General features: G+C 39.4%; 1 protein-coding gene across 11 annotated transcripts in view; it reads left to right on the top strand.

Moving 5' to 3' along the window:
- TNIK (TRAF2 and NCK interacting kinase) overlaps window positions 1–17856 on the top strand; it is a 435835-nt gene that overhangs the window by 353302 nt on the left and 64677 nt on the right. For 8 of the 11 annotated variants that reach the window (XM_058295284.2, XM_058295283.2, XM_058295286.2 and 5 more), the window contains 3 exons: window positions 6547–6711; window positions 9162–9401; window positions 11590–11696. In XM_058295284.2, coding sequence (XP_058151267.1) covers window positions 6547–6711; window positions 9162–9401; window positions 11590–11696 — 512 coding nt within the window. The remainder of the gene's footprint in view (window positions 1–6546; window positions 6712–9161; window positions 9402–11589; window positions 11697–17856) is intronic. The other 3 variants (XM_058295289.2, XM_058295288.2, XM_058295287.2) reach the window with 1 other exon arrangement.

Raw genomic sequence — 17856 nt, 5'->3', positions numbered from 1 at the left:
GGAACCCAGCAGCAGTTGGGCATGCAGACAGCATGGTTGGATCATCAAGCACTCCTGGTGTGAGGTTCCCTGGCCACCGTAAGTCTGGGCCACCTCCAGTGGGTAACATGGTAACTAACCATCAGTCTGTTCATGAAACAGTTCCCAAAGTTTAGAGTGGGTGTCCATATTTTAGAAGAAAGATGAGACACTAAGATGATGGAATGAGTGGCAGTGCTAAATTTGGGATCAGAGCAACTAGTATACAAAATAAGAGCAAATAATTGTCTGCCTTGGTTTGATTCATCATTTTTGTAACACCTGTTTCTTTATCAAGGCTGAATAAAATGGGAATAAAAATGCGTGTGAGGATCCTTATCTTCTTGATATTTTAATGATTCTCATCAACAGTGTACACACTGTTCTTCTAAAGTGTTATGTATAGCTCTCTTTTCCTATCCTAGAAGGGTAGGTGGGGATCAGTGTAGCCAACTTTTAATATGTATTTTAAGACTTTGGATATTAATAGAATTTCTAGCTTAAATGCATCTTAATTATCAACCGATGAAATAACCTAGGTTAACTTCTCTTTTGAAGACAATTTAAAAGTGCCATTTTCTTTTTCAAAAGTATCTTCTGTCAGGATTCACATTTGAAAATATCCTCAGCAGGGATGAGTGGGCAGCTGTGCCGGTATCAGTCACTCCTGTGACATGGGGTCTGGGCTTTTTTGTCCCACGTGCCAGTTAAGATACCACTTACCATCTTCAATCCATTGCAGCATTTTCTGTTATCTGCTCCAGCATGTGTTTTCTAACTCAGCTCTGTAGTCTTTTCTTCAAAATGGCTTTTCATTCTTTGATTACTTTTCCATCAATTTACTTCTTCTCTTCCTTAGTTGAAATTGACAAATTTTCACCAGCACTGTAATATTGTTACAGTGCTTCATCTTCTATTTTTGTTTCTTCATTTTGTAAAACAGAAGTGATCATCACATTTCTTATTGCCTTTTTCATTAATTTGTTGGATACAGTAAGAATAAATGAAAATACTTGATCACTTGCAAATCTTATGAGCTCTTCCCCACCTCCCTTTATGCAGTAATCTGTCTGCCCTGAATATACATCACATTGGCTTTAATTTTCAGATTTCAGTCAGAAAGGAACATAACCATTTGTTGTAAAATGAGGGAGACATTCTCACCGCTTTTAGATTCTGCTTTTACTCACTCAGAGGGCTAATAATTCTTTGTCTAAATCTACCTGCCACGTCTGGATTGGGATGGAAGTCTTATTTGTTCTGTGAAAATGTCAGTCTGACGTTCCATTAAACACAAGCAGAATTTGAAGGTCTTATTTCTCACAGTATCTTTCTGGATAATGGAGCTTCCTTTTTCTTTCTCCTAGTCCTTTTAATGGCATCTGGGCCTTAGCAACTGTGTGTGTCCCTTACCCTCCTATCATACACACACTTCTTTTTTTACTTTTGCACAAACTCACAGCAGTGGCAGAATACCCTGTCTACATGAGTGTTGCATGAGATTGTATTTTAATTTTTTTCACACTCCATTGTATTTTCTTTCTCTCTTGCATCTCTCTTACAGTCATCTGACTGTAGTTTTATTTGGCAGGTAATATGACTTAGCTCTTTATTTGAGCAGTGAAAACAGGGTCAAAGTATCTCATGAATGCTCAAAGTCATTATTGACTTCTCTATCTCCAGCATTGCCAATGAACATAAAAATCAAACTGTTTTGTGTAGTTGAAAAGAAATTCCCATACAACTGTGTTCAGTTCATCATGTATTAGCCCATTAAGTAAGACATTCTAAGATCTTTATAAATCCTCCTGCACTATATCATATAAAACATTACTAAAATGCACCCACATGGCATAGTAAATTTATTTTACTGTCAACTTTTTTGAAATTACTTCTGTAATTTTGTTTTGAAATTATTTCTTAACAAGTAGCCATTATTGCAAAATGAGACATTATAACCTACAAATTTTCAAATGCACAAAACAACTTAATAATTGACATCAGTATATTTCTTTTTATACGTATTTAAATATATGATTTACTTTGAAGATTTTTTTCGAAATCTTATAATCAACGAATTTATTCTCTGTTCTTCTATATTTATATAGCCTTTGTATATCTCAGAGGCCTTAGACATCCACTCCTATAAGACCCAACGGGCAACACAGACTAGCCTGGAACTTTTTATCTGAGACCACAGTTACTTTTTTCTTTCTCCCTATAATGTTATAATAAATAGCATATCATTTCTTTTTTAAAAATAACTTTATTTCAAATAAAAAAAGAATAAAATGACAGAAAAAGGCAGCTCAGCAAATTATGGTACTCCTAAAAAGTTCTTTCCAGGCACTTTTATCTCATATAATTCTAACTACTCACTCAGGTGTTCCTCTAGTTTTCAGAAAGATACAGAGATGAACACAGATTTATTAAAGTACATAGTCAGGGTCTTCTTATTCATGAAGAAAATGAAGAAAAAAATACTTAATCGTATATTCATATCTCACAAAACCCCATATTCTTTTTTTTTACCTTTTCCATTAATATAGTACCAACCTTACTTTTGTTACAAAAACATTACAATGATGTTGTTAACTATAGTCCATAAATTGCATTAGTTATATTTTCCCCATGTATCATTTCTGCAGAAATGTGCCAGACTTCTCGAAATTTACTTTAGTTTTGATGTTAAAATGGTCCTTTTAAGAAAAATTGCTTTGTAGTAAAATTGACCAGTCTCCCCAATCCTGTTCTTTTTTTTTCCCCCCTTAATTTTTTTTAAATGTTACATTCAAAAAGTATAAGAGGTCCCCATATACCTCCCACCCCTTTCATACCACTCCTCCCACGTCAACAACCTCTTTCATCATCATGGCACATTCATTGCATTTGGTGAATATATTTTGGAGCACTGTTGCACCACATGGATAGTGGTTTACATTGTAGTTTATACTCTTCCCCAGTCCACCTAGTGGGCCATGGCAGGACATACAGTGTCCAGCATCTGTCCCTGCAGTACCACCCAGGATAACTCCAAGTCCTGAAAATGTCCCCACATCATATCTCTTCTTCCCTCTCTCTACCCTCAGCAGCTACCATGGCCACTGTCTCCACATCAGTGCTATGCTTTCTTCCATTACTAATCACAATGGTTCCATAGTAGAATATCAGTAAGTCAACTCTAATCCATACTCTATTCCTCCATCCTGTGGACCCTGGGATGGTTATGTCCACTCCACCTCTATACCGAGAGGGGCCTTAGATTCCACATGGATGATGGATTCAATTCTCCTACTTGCAGTTGTAGGCACTCTTGGCTCCCTGGTGTGGTGGTTGACCTTCTTCATCTCCCTGCTTGCTGGCTGGGATAAGTGCAATAAACCAGAGGGTAGGATTTGCAAGTCTGCTGAAGCTCATTGACAATCTCATCTTCCATATCAGCTATGGAATCCTTTGTATGAGATAACTTTTTAAATTGTCACCTGGCACTTCATGTTTGATGTTATTGGAGTACCCTTTTCTGCTGGTGGTGCTGGTATTTTATGTCTTCTTGGCAGCAGATGATTGAAGCAGAGGCTCGGCTAATAGACTTTCTTATGTATCCTCCAAGGCAGATTGTGATATGTCTAGATTGCGCCTGAAAAAAAAAAAACAACACACTATATTTCTCTTGCGTACAATTAACACACACAATCTGTGATAATTCAGGGACAGGCCTTTGCTCAGTATCAAAATAACCAGAAGGGCCCTCTACTAGTTTCACTATCCAGCTTTCCCTTCTGTCCATCTGTGAAAATGTTAGTAGGAGAAGTGCCTTTTCCAATGTTTGGTTTGATATTTTGCTCCAGTACTTAAGATGTTCTCTTGGTGCCACAGCACTTGGACAGCATTTTCTTTCCAAAGACTTTAGGGTAAGATTTTCTTGAGACATACTGTATAGCCAGAAGCTCATTGAAACATCTCATAGATTTTCAAATTTCTTTGGACAACCTCCAACCTAGCAAATTTCAGTGCATTGGAAATTTCAGCACTTGAAATCATTTGCAAAGTGTAACAATAGATTATTTATCCCAGGTATTTTAGAGTGGTGCATACCAAAACATGCTAATGGTAGGACTTATAAACTGACTGATAGAAAGCATAGGAAATTTTAGTAAACCATTTGGTTCCTTTTCATTTCAATACTAGAAGTACATTAGTAATAACTGGGCATGATTAACCAAACCATTAACTGCCTATGAATGTTTCTGCCCTGTTCATGTCTCCTGGCAGCTTTCAGGCCCTATGTGGCCTGTGGGACTGTCCAAGGCAAAGATGCGTCCTTCACTAGCTCCTGGTAATGGCAGTTCTTTACTTCAAAAATGGCTTCTTGGCTTGAGTGGGAGTCTTTTGGGGTTAATTTTTCTATTGCTGTTTTGAATGTGCTCTCTCATAATGTGTGTTCAAATCTGTCAGGGTATATTTTACAGTTCAAAAAGTAATAATTCAAAGTATTTCTCACTCTGAATATATTTGGTTCTTCAATTTGGGGTACCAAGTGGTTAGAGTTTGGATAGCCAGATATTTTTCTAAAAGTGTATTTTATCTCTTGGGTTCCTGAGCTCAGACAGCATAGGTTTGGATGGTGAGGGGTGCTTGTTTAGGTGATTTATCTATTTATGATCTTCCCTGGAAAGATAAAAATGGCTGTAAGATTTGACCAAATCCAGGGGTCTAGAAAGAGTCATCTTCTTTTCAAAGAGTCTGATATTTGGAAAGCAATGTGTTACATGCTTGATCTCGATCTGTCTATGGCTGTCTTGTGGGACTTTCTTTTCTTTGCGGTCTTCTCTTGAAGCTGGCTTTGTTCTTTTTGCTCAATACAAGAGACACATAACTATTGCAGATGTAACACTTTGCACGCACACCCCCCCCCCCCAAGTATACATGTTCTGGTTTATCTTCCTGGCATTTTGCAGCTATTTTTATAGGAGATGTGGTGAGTTTCTGGGACATGGAGTTTCAAAACTGACGTCAACTGAATGCTGTTTTTATGTACCCTACACAACCATGGACAAACTGTTCAAATTATCCCTAAACAGAGGCAGAAGGGCTGTTGGTTTCTATTCTGTAGTATATCTATCATGCTAAAATGTTTGAGGTTGATAGGACAGTTTGAAAAACAGACTATTGAGTAGATGAGTCTGAGTGTTCCCCTAGAAAGGTTCTAAATGGGATAGGGAGGATGGGAAAGAATAGCTCTGCTGCATTTTTATTTCAGATCAGACATTAAAAGCAATAAAGACTGCTACAAAAAATATGTAGACAGAATGAGTTTATTGAATTACCTATGTGTGGTTTTCATGATGGGCTCTTATGATACACAGACAGTGAGTCAGCAGAAGAGAGTCAAGGCTCACATTGAAAATTCAGGGTGGGGAAAAGACTTGGTTGTGTTACCCTGGTAAGTTTGGAAAGTAAACACTCAAACTTGACTCTAAAGAAATGAAGGTCCTCTTGAAGTTGTCAGAGATCTCAAATCTTGCTTTGCAGTGACATTCTGCTTATCAAATGTCCCTTTAAAATTGTCCCCTGCAACAGTCTGCTGTGGACAAATCCTCAGGACGATTTTTACCAGTACAAAGGACATCTACTGGTACTGTGAACCTTGGCTGCTAAGACTTCAGATCTCTTCTTTGGGCTGAGACAGACTGTGGAAGAACAGGGATAACAAGGAAATGAAATGGCCTGGGAGGAGAGAGGTTTGGAGCAGGGAGAGGTGAGGGGGAGAAGCAAGAATGAATACCACAGGAGGAGGAATGGGGAGGAAGCAAGAGAGAGGCTGGAAATGGAAAGCATGGGGAGGAGCTGTGTATTTTAGGGAGCAGAGAGAGACAACTGAAGAGAAAAGGCCCTAAAGAGAGAAAAAGAAAATGATACAGGAAGTCTGTTTAAGACAGGCCATGCTCATTAAGCTTGCCGCCAAGAACACCCACTTGCCTATCAGTAGGGCCGGTGATGAGAAGAGGACAGTGCACTAAACTTCTTCACCCTCGTTTCAGCCTTCCCAATTGTTTTCCTCCCTATATCATGAGTCAGGGAGCACACCAACCCAAAACAAAGTTCTATTTTCCCCAAGCAATCGGAATGCCTCCCCCGGGTTCTCTGAGTATCTGTGGAGCAAGCTGCCTCCCTCACTGACCCCATGGCTTTGTGACCAATCAGCAAGGTAATATCCCAGTCAATGCAAATGATAACTCTTAATATTAGGCAGGTTCCAAATTCCCAGCCAACTGAAATAGCAAGAGGTTGTGGGTTACAGAGAGTGGATAGCTTGGGTGCTATGTGGATTTTCTGTCGCTGTTGCTAGTGTTTGATAGAAAAGAGCATTTTACAAATTCTTGATGCAGAGCAGAAATGGAGATTTTTGGCTTCCTAAAATGAATTGATGAGAGAGACACAAAAATGGCTGTGCAGGTGACTCCAGAAAATCCTTACATGGAAATTTATTGACTCCTCTCTACCGAGACTCTCTCTTATTGCTTCCAGGTCGAGGAGCGGTCAAGGCTCAACCGACAGAGCTCACCTGCCATGCCTCACAAGGTCGCCAACAGGATATCTGATCCCAACCTGCCCCCGAGGTCGGAGTCCTTCAGCATTAGTGGGGTTCAGCCTGCTCGGACACCCCCCATGCTCAGACCGGTAGATCCCCAGGTACATCTTCCCCTTCATTCCATCAGGCATTCTGATAGGAAATGTCGTGAAATCTGTTAAAAACCCTGGGAACTGTAATGTGGATCCAGGGATAGGACCAATTAAATCATGGCCCTTAAAATAGAATGTGTAATAATATAGAAGGCCCACTGAATTTGAAGGGTAGAGAAAGGAGTGAGAAAGAAAAAAGCCCTATCCTTAGCTGTGAGTCAACCACGAAGTCACTTGTTGGTAAAGTGGCCTTTTGGAGACCCATAGGAGTTTCTGCGAGGTGGGAATAAGCATCCTTTTATCATTACCAAAATAAGAATTCATATGGATCTTTGTTAGTAATGGTAACTTATACTTTCCTTTATTCTCTGGGTTCTTAGCATGAGCCTGAAGCTGAAAAAAAATGAAATAGACTTGGTTAATGGAAATCATGTCTTTTAAGTCATTGGTTCTCAAAGTGGTTGCCAAGTCAGTAGCATTGGCATCTCCTGGGAGCTTGGTAGAAATGCACATTCTTGGGTCCTCCCCAGACCTGCTGCTCAGAAACTCAGAGGCAGGCAGAGTAGTCTTGTGATTTAACAATCCCACAGGTGGTTCTGATGCACTTTAGAGTTTAAGAACTGCTGTCTTAAGCGCTTTGCAATAGAAAAATATCACTCCACGTTTCAGAAAAAAGGAAGAATCTGGAAGTTCTAGATGACTTTTATATTGTATATACTAAAAATAAACTATGAAGTAAAATAAAAAGTGGAATTTCATGGAAAATAAAGATAATATGCCTGCCTTCACCCAAATGTCTTAAATTTCTTCCAGGTATCCACCTGTGTTAAAACTGCTACAGAATATTGTGAGGTCACTTTTAAAATAGTAATATTATTTGAACAGGGGTTAAAAGCATGGTGAGAAAATCAAGTATCGCCGGTGCTTTAAGTTTGAATTTAATAAAGGAGACCCAAGATTTTTCAGCACCAGCCAGCTTGTTGTTTTTTATTTGTATATCATTCTTTGTGCCTAACCTTTGACAGGGGCTTCTCTTTTAGCACACAGGCTTCCTCTTTCAAAACCCCTAATATTGACCTTTTAGGGCACTTTTGCCCAATGCAAAAGAAAAGTAAAGAGAGAAAGCTTACTCTCTGAAAGTGACCCTAGCAAATGAAAATGTAGCTATCCAGTGGTAAGCATTCAAGTCATGCCAGAACAATTTTTTTTGACTCTTTTAAAGTGTTTGTATTTTGTACTACATATTTTTTAAATGTGCATTGTTTTAAAATTAATATTTAGTAATATTTAACATTAATAGAAAATATTTAATCAGTTATGGTTCTTTTCTGGTTGAAATAGAGCATTCAGCTGAGCTGGGTTTTGGAGATTTTCTCTGAACTACAGGTAAAAATATGTAATGTTGGTTTTTTAGACCTAGACAGTGTCCAATATGCACCTTATACAAAGCAGACGCTAAATTAATATTTTTCAAATTAATAATTTAATTTAGAGAGCACACTAGATTTTTTTCTAGCCAAGATTATTAAACACCTTCACCATGCCAAGCATGGTGCTAGTCCCAGGAATCCAATGACAAGCATTGCAGACTTGGCTCCTGTCCCCAGGGAGCTCAACATGACCACGTGGCGGAGCCAGGCATTAAATAGGCATGGAAAATAAAGTGTGAACTGTGCGAGGTAAAGGAGGCAACTTCCAATCAGGATTTTAATGGTTCGTCTTAAAGAGCCACATTTCCACCTAAATGAACAGTATCACCACATGCCAATTGGTAAGACTTACAACCTTAAAAGAACTGTGCTGATGTTAAAAGATATGCAATACTGTTAAGTGGTAAGAGCCAGTTCACCAAAAAGCAGTCTAGACTGCTGGGTGTACAGACTCTGCGGGTAGGGTAGCTGGGTTAACATATAGGCTCCAGCACATAATAGCTCTGAAATCTAGGATGTTACTCAACTTCTCTGTATCTTACATTACTCGTGTAAAATGAAAAAAAAATTCATGCCCACCTCATGGTGGGCTTAGCGAGCAAAATATTTAGAGAAGTTCTTGCTTTACAGAGCAATAGCACTCTCTAAAGTCAAGGTTAGAAGTTTTTAGGAAGGAAGTTTGTTATATTAAAAAAGAAATCCCTGTAAAATATATTGTATTACTAGCCAATGGATGTTCACTAAATAAAGTTATTGTTACTATCACCATACCTATTTCAGTGACTTCTTATGAGCCCCAAGTAAATATTTTAGCATTAAGCCTGGAACCCTGTTTCAGCCCCACACATAGCTCTTAATGAAAATTTGGAAGAGCTTTTTCAAAGCATGCTGTAAATACCTGTGATGGACTTTGTGTAGTCCCTCACAGTTCTTCTGCTCCAGGACTTGATTTTCCCTTCACCTGATAGAGGTACTGCCGAGTGGGTTCTTCTTCTAATATTGCTGCTCTAATCTTGGTTTGATGCTTAGATCCCACATCTCGTAGCTGTGAAATCCCAGGGACCTGCCTTGACCGCCTCGCAGTCAGTGCACGAGCAGCCCACCAAGGGCCTGTCTGGGTTTCAGGAGGCTCTGAGCGTGACCTCTCACCGCGCCGAGATGCCACGCCAGAACTCGGATCCCACCTCCGAAAACCCTCCTCTCCCCACTCGTATTGAAAAGTTTGACCGTAGCTCTTGGTTACGACAGGAAGAAGACATTCCACCAAAGGTAATACTGCTGGGGTGTCTATATCACCATCATCACTGCTTATTACTATTATCACCCCTATTCTGACCTTTCGTAGTAATGAGGAATGTTATGCCAGTGCACCTGCCCCTCAGTGTGTTGTGGTTCCTCCTCATTCCACAGCTAAGACTGAGATTGTCATTTACTGTTTCTGACCTCCGTTTTCTCCAAAAACCGAGGCTCAGGTACACTAATGACTTAGAAGCATAGATTAGCACTCTCAACCCCACACTTTCCAAACTATTGTTTTACTCTCCATATGAAGAAACAGAACAATGAATTTTTTTCATTGATGACCATCTATGTCTAGACGAACTGAGAATTTCCAGGTAAAATTCAATCACTCCTATTTTTATCAACACAAAGTAAAACCAGATCCATATGAATAAACAGAACAATGAATTTTTTCATTGATGACGATCTATATCTAGACGAACTGAGAATTTCCAGATAAAATTCAATCACTCCTATTTTTATCAACACAAAGTAAAACCAGATTTCAGGTGTCCAGAAGGTAGTATTTCTCATAGGCTATTTTAGTTGGGCCATTTAAGGAAAAGCTCCTTCAAGATCAGTTAATAATTAAATTCCAACCTTAACTGATGACTAAAGATAAAACTTGAGGGCCAGATGACCAGCCATCCCACTGGACAGAAGTGTCCTGAGTTTGGCTTCTTTTATTTTGTTTTGTGTTTTGTGTTTTGTTTTTTGCCTCTACCGAGTTGATAGTCAATTCAAGAAATGTTCTGGAATATGCCTGTGCCTGTGGCTACAGAGTATTTCAAAATAATGGATAAATCTTTGTATCGACTTCTTTCTGATTTTGGCATCCCCTTTCTCCTGACCTCAGCAGAGGGACTATGACAAATGAAATGCCACATGGTTTCTAGAACACACTTCCATTGTTGATTCCAGAAAAAAAAAATTGTAGTTTTCACTAAATAGTTTTCAAATATTCTACCTGGTTTTCCCCTCCAAAGGATATTGTAACAGAATTTCCAATTCTTTTTGGACTGAAGACAGCGGATAATGGCTTTTTGTTGTGCTCCTCTTGTGGAACAGAGATGCCATCAGAAAAGGTCAGGTAGGGAACAAAGTTCAATTTGGAAAATGAGGTGTGCAGAGGAGCAGACCCCAGTGGCCGGGGCCACTGAAAATGGTAGTTTTTCTTTCTGCTCTCCAAAATTGTATGGCATACATTTATAAAGTTAGGAGTGAAATTTTAGATCAATTTCAAGATCTTAGGTTTTAATAATTTACTAGGTTCTTTCTTCTTTGCAACAATTCACAAAAAGGAAAAATTGTAGAAATTTTTACTTGGAGCAGGTAGTAGCACTAATTTAAGTCATTTTCCTTCACTTCACTGACTCATCTTCTCAGTTCTTTATCTTACAATGAATTATAATAAATAGTTAATTTTACGAACCATCTAAAGGACGACAGTTGGCATTGGAAGTAATTTTCTTTACCAAGGTTCGCAATATGATTCTTTTAAGTAATGGACCCTATTGGTCTTCTTACAATATTTGATTTCATAAAAAAATGTGTTTCATAAAATGAGGCACACTTGAATTCTACCTAAGGACCTCTCCAGATGAACTAATAAAACATTTTCAAACTGGACCTCATTGTCTTATATTGAAGACCCTTCCAGTATTTTCAGTATTAATCCTGGTATATGGCTTATGTCCAAATGTCCAGCGTGATATCCTAATTTCTTAGCAGATTTTCTAATTGCTATATCTATTTATCAGTTGTGATGTGACATGAAAATGGAACTTGACGTTATCTGGAGGGCTAACATCCCGTGATTACCTGAGTTAATGGTACCCCAAAGAGACTTCTGGTATCCACCACTCCTACCCAAACTAGATTCCTTGGAGGTCAAATATTTTTAGCCAGTGAATTGAAATAGTTATCTTAGTCTAATAATTTTGATCCTTTTCTGTTTTAAAAAAAATGAAGATTATTTTTCTAAATGGTTGTCGAATGTGGCTCATTGTCTTGTGTCAGTAGACCCATATTTGAACAAGTTTAGGAAGCTTAGTATTTCTTTCAAGAATAAAACATACTTCTTCCCTGTGTAAGATAGTTTCTGGAACTCCTGACAAATCTTTACATAGGAGTAAGCTTTCCAGGAAAAGATTAATGAATTCTGATTTTCTTCCAGGTGCCTCAAAGAACAACTTCTATATCCCCAGCATTAGCCAGAAAGAATTCTCCTGGAAATGGCAGTGCTCTGGGACCCCGGCTAGGATCTCAGCCCATCAGAGCAAGGTAAGGAAAGGACGATGCCTAAGGTGAAGGAGCCAAACCCCATCCCACCATTACTCGTTTTCCTAAAAATGTCTTTGTCCTTTTTCACTTCAGAGGCATGTGACATGATACCTGACCTGTAAACTTTGGTGGCTCAAAACACATGCCTTTCATTTCTTTAGTAGTCTTTCACAGAAATCATTTGACAGTGGGGGCTCTTGAGTGAATGAAAGGTTAATGAATGAAGGGCAATCAGGATGCTAATGTGCTAACCTTAACCATTTTCAAAACCTGGAGTAAAATTGCCAATATAGATCTGGTTGCAAACACCTCGAATCATTACTTCAGAGGCCATTTCATAGAGTCAGAAGAACTAAATGACTTGGTTTGAGGTGATTTTCAGCATAAGATCAAGAAATGTGGCCTGGGAATCATTGAGATTTTGCACAGTAATTGCCAAAGAATCTCAATAGTGACCGAACTACAGAGCTTCCCTCGCTTGGCAAATTACAAAGGGATGAACATGAGGCAATCACCTCTTTGAAATTATGGAGGGTCAGTGAAATACAGTTATGCTTCCACTTCTTGCTCCGTGCTCAGAATTTTCCATCAACGGTGTATATTCCTGCAGTCAGGAAGTGGCATTCACTTTCTGGTTGATGTACAAGAGGCTGGAAAGGAAACAATATCCTTGTAATATTTGAGCAGATTTTATCTGGTAGCAGAGCTGTTTGATGCTATAGTTTATCAAGCTTCCCTCAGATTTTTCATGATAAATGCACCCCTTTTTAAGATCAACTAAAATAGCAAATGGCCTCTGTTGAGACTATAGAAAGGATGAGTTCAGGCAAGCTGTTTTATTCTTCTTCGCTTTGTTCCCACTAAAGGAAGGCCCTCCCTCACTAGTAAGAGAGAGTTTGGAAACAAAAGTTATGATTAGTTGTACATATCTTTAAACTATGGAATGATTTTGATTATAAAGCTTTCATTTTTCTCTTCACATGAAAAGTCTTAGGAAGGGGTCAGTCCGTAAATAAGATGGAACTACACAAGATATATTCATCCCTTTTGGGCAAAGACTCTAGCCCATTCTGAGTGGAATTACCCATTGCAGCAGACATTGAATGAACCATTTTTTTCCCAGCAACTTGTCATCTTCACTGCTGAGCTGGTGTTGCTAAGCAGCACTGAGGAAGACTAGAGCATGTTGTGACGAGGGAGGCAAAGGAATGTTAGCCCGGAATTGCCAGCCCGAACTTTAACAATCCCCCCCTTCAAGCAGCAATACATCCCCGGTTATCAGTGCTTCTTGCTCCTTTGAGTCCTGCCCTTGAGGTTTTGTTCCTTGCATCAGTTGCTTAGAATTTCAGTTGCTATAGATCAAGCATCATTTCAACTTTAGGTGTATTTCCCTTTTTCAAACAAAAAGGAAAGAGAGAGAATTATCATTATATAGTGAAATAAAGAACAGCTTTTTATTCTCTCTGAAGTGTCATATTAATGACATTGGGGCCTAAGATAGCATTTAATGGTGAGTGGCTTGCTAAATGTGAGCTTTCCTTTTGGAACCACTGAAATACTGTACTTTGTCCAATGAACACAGAGTTCGTGACAGATGGCTAGTGTTTTCCTACTTACAGAGGTAGGGAGGGAGTGAACCAAGAGATGATAATGAATTACTTCCATCGAAAGTCAGGGGGATTTGAGGGACAGGACCAGGACTTAGAGATTCCCAGTCTTTGCCATGTGGGAAAGCCCTACAAAATGCTACTTTTTTCTTGCCATCACATATTTCTGTGTGACCAACATTTAAGATTGGAGTCATACTTCACAACTCTAGATTGGATTGCATCTTTAAAAGTGTCAGGATTTGATTATTTACTATGATAGAAATAGCTTTAGGTCAGTTTTGCTGCATAATAAACCAACTTAGTGGCTTACAAGAATAATTTATTATTTCTCATGATTCCACAGATCAGCTAAGAAGTACTTCTGCTTTCACCTGGGCTCACTAATGTAGCTGTATTGAGCTGATGGGTCCACTGGACCGAGCTCTCCACATGGTCTTTCATCCCAGGCTTCTTCACCATTTGGCAATCTCAGAACAGTTTCCCAGGAAAGAAAGTTCCAGTGCACAGCATTTTTCAAGCCCATGGTTGTGTCATCTTTGTTCATATCCCATTGGGCCACAAGTGTGTAGCCAAACCTTGAGCCTGTATAGAAGGGAAATAGGGAAATACACAGGGCACAGATACTGGGAAATTGGTGAAGATCATTAGTGGAACAAAGAGATTTTACTACTTCCTGTTGTCCTAAGGAGGTCCTTTTTTTTTTTGTCATTGTCAGACAACTGCCAGTCCATAAAGTTACAAAAAGAGTTTAAAAAAAATCCATCCTCTATGTGATTCTAAGCTATATTTCTTGTACTTGGTCAATAGTCCTTTTTACCTCACAGCCTTTTCTTTAAAGCCATTTTTCTTTGACATGACTCCCAAGATAGACTAGAAATTTAAAACTTAGAATGAAACCCCAAGAAAAATTGCACAGCCGGTAAGGGACAAATTCAGGATGTTTGTTATTATTCTTAATTTGTTCGCTAAATTCAGCAAAGTTTTTTTGAAGACCCATGGTATGAGGACTGCATGTGGCGCTGAGACCCAGTCACCCTACTCTGCTTGACTCTGGGGCCCATGCTCTTTCCTGGGGATATGTTATATCTGCAGCTCTTTGGGGCTACAGGTATGAATGTGTCAAAATTCTATTTCTTGTCTTGATTTCTTCTTTTGCTTTGGGTTAAATATGAGAATTCATTGTGTAAAGAAGGCAGACTCAAAAGTTAAGAAGCTCAGTTTTTACTTCTGGCATTCAATACTAATGAACTCCAGTTACTGGGTGTAAGGCATTATGTTGTAACTTCAGAATTTGTGATTTTTTTCATTTTGGGAAACAGTATGTCAAAACCCATAAACTAAACGGTACCCTGAATGGAAGAATCTTGAGTTAAAATGGGCAGTGTACAAGCATGTGCCTTTAACATGAGGGATAAAGTGAAGCTTTACTATTTTGCATTCATTCCAGGAGCATCCAACTCCCTGTCACTTCACTCTTTCCTTTCTACACACACGATACAGATCATAAAAGACCCACCCAGTCTTCTGGGCTTCCGAAAGTAATAGACCAGAAATGGGCTGGCTTTTACAATGGGGATTTATTAGTTTACAAGCTTACAGTTTTAAGGACAAGAAAAACGTACAAATCAAAGCATCATCAGGTGATGCTTTCTCCCCAAAGACTGACTGCCAGCAGTCTTGGCCTCCTCTCTCACATGGCAAGGCACATGGTGGCATGTGCTGGTCTCTCCCTTCTTTCCTGGTTCTTGGTTCTGTGGTTTTCTCTTTCTCCTTTCTCTGAATTACATTCTTTTATAAAGGACTCCAGTAAGAGGATTAAGATCCACCCTGGGCCATGCCCTAACTAAGGTAACCTAAGCAAAAGGTCCCACCTACAATAGATTTACACCCACAGGAATGGATTAGCTTTAAGAACATGATTGCCTAGGGTCCATACAACTTCAAACCATCACAGTACTGTTTTTAAATAGATCCAGGATCAAGCAGGTACATCATGTGCTAACATCAGTAGGTCAGAAAGTGTTATTAAACAACCCTTGTGGTCCCGCCCTCTGCATGATCGTGGGTGATTTATCATTTATTTATTTACTTAATAAACACTTTTGGAGCACTTTTATGGATGAGGTACTGTTCTAAGTACATTATAAATGTTAAATCATTTAAACCACCTAACAACTTTGTGAGGTAGTGGCCATCATCACCCCCATTTTATAGATGGGGATCTTAGACAAAAGAATGTAAATTGCCCAAGGTGACAAAATTAGTGAGAGCCAAGATTTGAGCCCTGGAGACCTTGCACCCGAGTCTGCACTTTTAAGTTGTACACTCTACTAATCTACTAGTTTAGTAATAGATGCCAGTATTATTGTGGTCCCATTTTCCAAGGAAAAAGAGACGCTTGATTCTTTGACTGACAGGGTACCATTTTGCCTCCCCCCTTGCTCATTGGATGGTTTAATGAACCTAACAGTGCCTCTTAATCTTATGCTTATTAATCCTGCTCTTGTTTAGTCGCCATCTTTTAAAAGTTGTTTGTCCTGGGGGACATGTTTATGCCCCCAAGCACCTTCCCACTGGAGCTAGAATGTGTATAATCACACGTTCCACAGCTTCCTTCCTAGACTGTCAGGGTGTGGGGGAGAACACAGACACCGTGACCCCGGGCAGGGGTTCCTGGCCCTTCCTTTTCATGCAAGTACAGCTGGACGTTGCTCAAAGCTGGAGGATCAGTGAGCAGTTCTTACCTGCTGTATGCACTCCTAAATGCCTACTGCTTTCAAGGTGCTCAGTTGAGTTTAAATCAAGATTTAATTTGTTTTAAAAAAGTAACAACGATTCATTTGTTTGTTTTCAAAAATACTGTTTAAAGAAATTCCAGAAACTTTAATATTTAACTGATTCATGTGTTCTTTTACAGCAAACTAAAATGTGATCAAACAAGTATTTTAAGAATATGAAAAGATTTAAATTAAGCCAGAAACACCCAGTCAAAACCCAATTGCTAAATACTTAATTTCAAAAAATAATTCTCTGTCTTATCCCAAAACTATCTTCTTATGTCTTACTTGTTCTCATTGACTGTGTCATCAAACTACAAAGTAAAGTGAATTTTGGCAGTCAGCCACCTCATTAAAGACTTGGTCCAAGTATTTGGGCCAAGAAATCACTTTGTAACCTTACTTTTCCAGTTTAATTTTTATATGATTTGAGTGAATGGTAAAATTGCCATGTTTTCACTTCACTGTGTGTTTTGTACACCAACCAGCATTGTCTGCATGATGGCAAATGTCTGAATTAAAAGTTAGCATTTTAAGGAATCTATTTTGATGTTTTCAACTTTTCACACATTTGCATCTGGGTAGCTCAGTTAATACGTGAACAAGATAAATCTATTATTTCATGGAGTTCTCCTGAAATTGATTCCCTCTCAGAACACTAATCTCAGACCCATGGCCCCAAGACCAGACCATGTTACTACATAATAAGGAAGAGAAAAATGTGAACAGTATGACATTTTCTCACAAGACCTATATTTTACAAGAAAATAATAGTAAGGTAGAAAACTCACGGGAAAGTTCCACCTATTTCTATGTGTGGTTACACAGAAACTAAAAACTCTTTCAGTCTCCAGCAGCAAAAATAGCAACCCATTAAAATCCTCATCCATGCTGGTTAGTGCCAGTAGGGAGGATGTGTATTAATGAGTCCCAGGTCAGGGATTTAATGCCCACGGGATCCAATTAGCTTCCCATGAAAGGGACCCGGAGCCCAGGAAAAGATGCACGTTCATCCCAGCTGGGTCTGCTGATGCCCGGGCTGCTCTTTGGCACCAGACCAGCCCTGGTCCAGGCCTCCCAGCTGATCTGCCTGCCCCTCCTGGCCAGTCATAGCCCGTCAGGGGAAGTGCACACTCTTCTGTCTGGCCCTCAGAGCCATTGCTGTAGAGGCCCGCCCTTCTCTTCTGATCATCCCACTCCCCCAGTATTTCATATTAACACAGACCAGGTTCTCCAGTCCCACCGGTCTGCTCACAGCCTCAGTGGGGACCAGAAAAACCTGTCACTGTGTTTTTGCTCAGACTCTTCTGCCAGCCTTCCTGCTTACCTCTGCCAGGCCCATGCAAGTCCTGCTTCCTTCCGAGGTGGTCTTTGACCACCTCAGGCTGCATTCATTGTTCCCCAAACTCCCGCCGTACTTCAGTCTGTTTCACACACAACCTACAGAGTTTTGCCTTTTTCACTATTATCTGCCCTGGGCATGTCTCATCTCCACAATTTTGCTGAAACTTGAGTGGATGCTACATTAGAGCAAGTAGCCGGTTCCTCTAGCACATCGCAACTACCAGGAAAGAAACCAAGAGCATCTGCCAAAGCCCACCACTCAGTATATTTTTTTAATACAAAGCATTTCCATCCCACAAAATGAAAGCAGGCATCAAGCGACCTTAGTATGCCCGTCACTCTTACTCTGAAATACAGTTGGCTAGCATTTAGTGAAAATGTTTTTGAAATTGATATACATAATAATCCCTGACCACTGCTCTTTAATAA

Source organism: Dasypus novemcinctus, chromosome 4, assembly GCF_030445035.2.
Source record: "Dasypus novemcinctus isolate mDasNov1 chromosome 4, mDasNov1.1.hap2, whole genome shotgun sequence".
Taxonomy (NCBI): Eukaryota; Metazoa; Chordata; class Mammalia; order Cingulata; family Dasypodidae; genus Dasypus; species Dasypus novemcinctus.
The sequence above is the reverse complement of the archived record's forward strand: the minus strand, read 5'-3'. Positions and strand labels throughout refer to the sequence as shown.